At 46.6% G+C, this 4359-nt stretch overlaps 1 protein-coding gene across 1 annotated transcript; it reads right to left on the bottom strand.

Moving 5' to 3' along the window:
- Positions 1 to 844: 844 nt before the first annotated feature.
- LOC107103050 lies at positions 845 to 3984 on the bottom strand. The gene is made up of 2 exons (XM_015402565.1): positions 3132 to 3984; positions 845 to 1882 (listed from the first exon to the last, which is right to left on the bottom strand). Exons 1-2 carry the CDS (start codon positions 3982 to 3984, stop codon positions 858 to 860), a joined length of 1878 nt encoding a protein of 625 aa, XP_015258051.1. The 3' UTR covers positions 845 to 857.
- Positions 3985 to 4359: the final 375 nt, after the last annotated feature.

Below are 4359 nucleotides of genomic sequence, written 5' to 3'. Positions count from 1 at the left end.
ATTATAAAAATGTATTTCAAGAAGAAATGGCAAGAACAGTGGGATAAAGGAGGGAATGCTAGATTTTATTATAGTATTCAAAAAAAGGTTGGAGAATTAAGAAAATATAATATAATTAAAAAAGAAGATATTATATCTAGGACAAAATTCGGACATACAGGTTTAAATAGTACTCTTAAAATAATGATTAAGCATAATACAGCGTGTTGTATTTGTGGGAAATTAGAAACTGTCCAACATATTTTTTTAGAATGTAATAAATATACTCAGGAAAGAGAGATGTTGCGTAGAGAGTTAGACAGAAATAAAAGTAAACTAGATATAAGGGAATTGTTTCAAAGGTCATCTGTGGATGTAATTTTTGGGACTATTTTTAGTTTTCCAAGAAGAACGGGTATTTTAGGGAGAATATTGTAAGGCAGTTTAAGCTGTTATCAGCATAAAAGACTGTTATTTTGTTTTTGTTTTGATTTCTCCAAGCCTATTGTTAAGTCAGTAAATGCAACACAGTCGTCTAGTTAACCTTATCATTGCGAGAGTTTAATTAGAGGCCAAAACAACGCAGTGTATCAACCATCAGCTGTGTCTGTAACTCACCTGTTGCTAGAGAAAGTAAAGTTCCGTTAAAGAAGATTCCTTGTCGTGTGCTTCATCAGAACATCCACGCCACCGGAAGGTAAAACACGACAATATAATAGATTGTCTGATCCATACTCCATTCTGGAAGGTGACGGTAATGCACCTATAAGTTGTTTGCCAACCGCCATTAAAAAATAGATTTTGATTTTTAACAAAACACTTATTTAACAATGATTCATCAACAAACAGTTAAAAAAAATCAGGTCATCAGGACATTATTATAAAAGCAGCTTGTTATATTTCAGCTCTCCTGGCTCAGAAATGGTGCACAACACATTATTAAAACCCCACAGTTGTATAAAACCCTTTAAATCCCCAGTGGCTCTGTGGAAGCAGAACTCCAGCCTCAACCTGGCTTTGATGTTACACTTCCACAGAGCCACCGCATCAAGCTGAGGTCCTTCCTGCAGTTTATCTCGTCGTGTCAGATAAATGGCCATTTTGGCTTCAGAGATTAAATAATTTAAAATTCTGGATTTGAAGGCAGTGGCTCGGTTATAATGTACACCATTGATAAAAAGAGAATGGGTAAAAACCACACTAAAAAGGCTAAAAACATTCATTAAAAAATTGAAAAAACCAGTCAGTTGTACACAATCCATAAAAACGTGAAACACACTCTCAGGCAAACTGCAAAAAGGACATTTATTTAAAACCTCAGGACTGATGACAGATAAAAATGCGTTTGAAGCAATGGCGCAATGCAGTATTCTCCATTGAAGATCACCAGTCCGTTTTTTAATGGGAGGCTTGTACAAAGTCCTCCACTGAGGTTTTTGTCCTCTGAACTTGTCTGTCCAAACACGTGTTGCCCTGTTATGGAGAGTTCTCTTGTTTAGAACTTTAGTGCAAGTTCTGTACAATGTTTTTGGGTCCGTCTTGCACAGATCCATCCTCTGACTTTGTAGTAGGGGTCCGCTGTCCTCCTCAAAGTCCGGATACATGTACACATCCGGGAACGGGTCGCTCGTGTCAGGCGGGCGCTTTCCGGTGGCGTGCAGCTGTAGGAGCCGTCTCTCCCCAGCAGTCATCTGCTCTTTCAGACGCTCCAGAAAGCGCCGCACCCATCTGGCGGACCGGACCCCCAGCAGCGAGCGGACCTCCTCGACACCCGAGAAATCCGGTCCGGCGACTCGCACCAGATGCCTCAGGGTCACCGCTCCCGACCTGGACAGCGTCTCGGGAAGGCCAGGCACGGAGCCGTCGTGGACGTCCAGCCTCGCTCCACACACCAGCGGTTCTTCTAAAAGTCAATGCAGAGAGTTATGCGTTTTGGACCTGTGCAATTTAAAAAAAGCACATGATTTAAAAACATTTTGATAAAATTGAGGCAACCCTATTATCTTTAAGAGACTTAAGTCTGTTAAAAACAGAGCAGCATCCAGCCCCAGAGAGTTTACACGTCTGAGAATGCAGCTGGCCACGTCTCTCCACACGGGGTCTTCTGTGAGGAACTTCTGAAGGAACTGTAAACGAAAAGTGGCTGTTCTGGCAGCCAGGTGGACAAGGCCCCCCTCCTCTCTTGGTAAAAAAACAAGACAGACTGTGGCACCCAATGTTGACCGCTCCAGAAAAAATTAACCATCTCTGATTGTATTTTTACAAGAAGGTCAGAGGGTGGGTCTAAAACAGAGAGTTTGTGCCACAGCTGTGATTCCATAAGATTGTTTAAAATCAGCACTCTGCCCCTATAGGACATCTGGGAGTGCAACCACTTCCATTTTTCCAACCTGTTTTTTATTTTTCCTTCCACTTCCTCCCAGTTTTTCTTTAAAATTGCTTCACTGCCTAAAAACACACCAAGGTACTTAAAACCGTCCCTCTTCTACACCAGACCTTGAGGGAGAACTGGGAGCCTGACGGACCACTCTCCGACGGCCAGGGCTTCGCTCTTTGCCCAGTTCATCCTCGCGGCGGACAGGACGGAAAACTTTTCAGTTACCTCGGTTAAAAGGCTGACGTCCCGTTGATCCTTAATAAAAACAACAACGTCCTCAGCGTAGGCAGATAAAACCATGGTGTCAAATACCCTGCTCTCAGCATCGCTGCTGTCTGACTCTTCCTCCTTCTCTGCAGCCTGCTGGCTGGCCTGTTTGCTGGCCAGCTTGCCGACTTGTGCAGCAGCCACCACATTCTTCCTTTTGCTTTTTCTTTTAGGTGCAGAGCCTCCAGCTCCATCACCTCCTCTGCTTGACCCCTCCCTCCCTTCACACCACCTCCACAAAACAACTCCACGCTGTTTTCAGTTGAACCTTCAACCTGTCCTCTGACCTCCCCCTCACCTTTCTCTCCCTGAACTCCACACGCCAAATAGCCCTCATCACCCTTCACCCCCTCCTGCTCTCCCTGCACACCGTCTCTCTCCCCACATGCGCTCTCACCCTCACCACCATTCACCCCATCACCACTCAGCACCGTGCTCCCATCCTTCCTCACACACACAATCATCTTTACAGATTTCACAGTTTTCATGACTGATGCCTCAACAATACCTGGAGCAGGCTCCTCCACCATTGGCTCCTCCTCAGCCGCCGCAGGTCCCTCCGACACCACTGCGGCACCCCCCGCCGCAGCAGCAGCAGCGGGCCCCTCCGCCGCAGCAGCGGGCTCCTCCGCCGCAACAGCAGCGGGCTCCTCCGCCGCAGCAGCAGCGGACTCCTCTGGCGCATAAGCAGTGGGTTCCCCGCAGCAACAGCGGGCTCCTTCGCCGCAGCGGGTTCCCCCCGCAGCAGCAGCCACACTAGCCGGGGGCCCCATCTGCTCAGCAGCAGCGGGCCACCGCCCTGCCCCATCAGGGCACACTTTAATTACGTGTCCCTCCTGTCCACAACCAAAGCATTTCATGTTAGAGGAGGTTGCAAAAAGCATGTAGTCAAATCCATCCAGTCTAACATGAAAGCGTAGGTTGAGTTCCTCATCTTGCTTGTTCAGAAGCATGAACAGTTGCCTCCTATGGGAGACAACATGTTTTAACAACGGTGATTTACACCCAGACATCACCTTCTTAATCGGTGAAACAACCTTACGATGTCTTGACAACTCTCTGATCAGGAACTCGTCACTGATGAACAGAGGGACGTTAGACAGTGTGACTCTGGTTGCAGGCAGTGTCAAAGGGGAAACTTGCAGAAACAACCCATTGACAGCGATGCCTGCTTCCACTCTCTCCACAAACAGAACGACAGCTCCACTCATGCGAGCTGCCGACTTGATGGACTCATGTCCAATAACCTCCCCCACAGCCAAACACACTTCCTCCACGCTGCACGGAGAACCGGCACCCACCTTGATGCCGTTCTTCCGTGTCAGCGCGGAGAAACCTCCAGCACTCCCCACCACCACCATGGCGTGCAGAGACGCCGACTGCCGCCGGGCAGAACCCGACGGCCCCACAACCCACAAAAACTATAAAACAACCAAAAACACAATTAAATGCACAATATTTACATACACCCAGAAGAAGAAGAAGTTCTTCTTTGCTGGGTCCTTGTCTAACCTCGTCTAACATGCTCCAGCTTTGTCTCTCTGAGCCTTCCTTCTTTGAGTAGTGATTCCTCTAATGTCTCCATGGTTTCTGGCTCGTTTTAACTTATTTTCATGTTTTGAATTTTTGGACCCCTGGTTTCTTGTTTGTTTTGGACCTTGTTTTCATTTTGTATTCCTTATTGCCTGTTTGTTTGGACTTTGTTTTTTCATGTTTGGATTTTTGGATAACCTGTC

Source organism: Cyprinodon variegatus, unplaced genomic scaffold (genome assembly GCF_000732505.1).
Source record: "Cyprinodon variegatus isolate N-32 unplaced genomic scaffold, C_variegatus-1.0 Scaffold1367, whole genome shotgun sequence".
NCBI classification, from domain to species: domain Eukaryota; kingdom Metazoa; phylum Chordata; class Actinopteri; order Cyprinodontiformes; family Cyprinodontidae; genus Cyprinodon; species Cyprinodon variegatus.
This window is presented reverse-complemented; position numbering and strand designations above follow the sequence as displayed.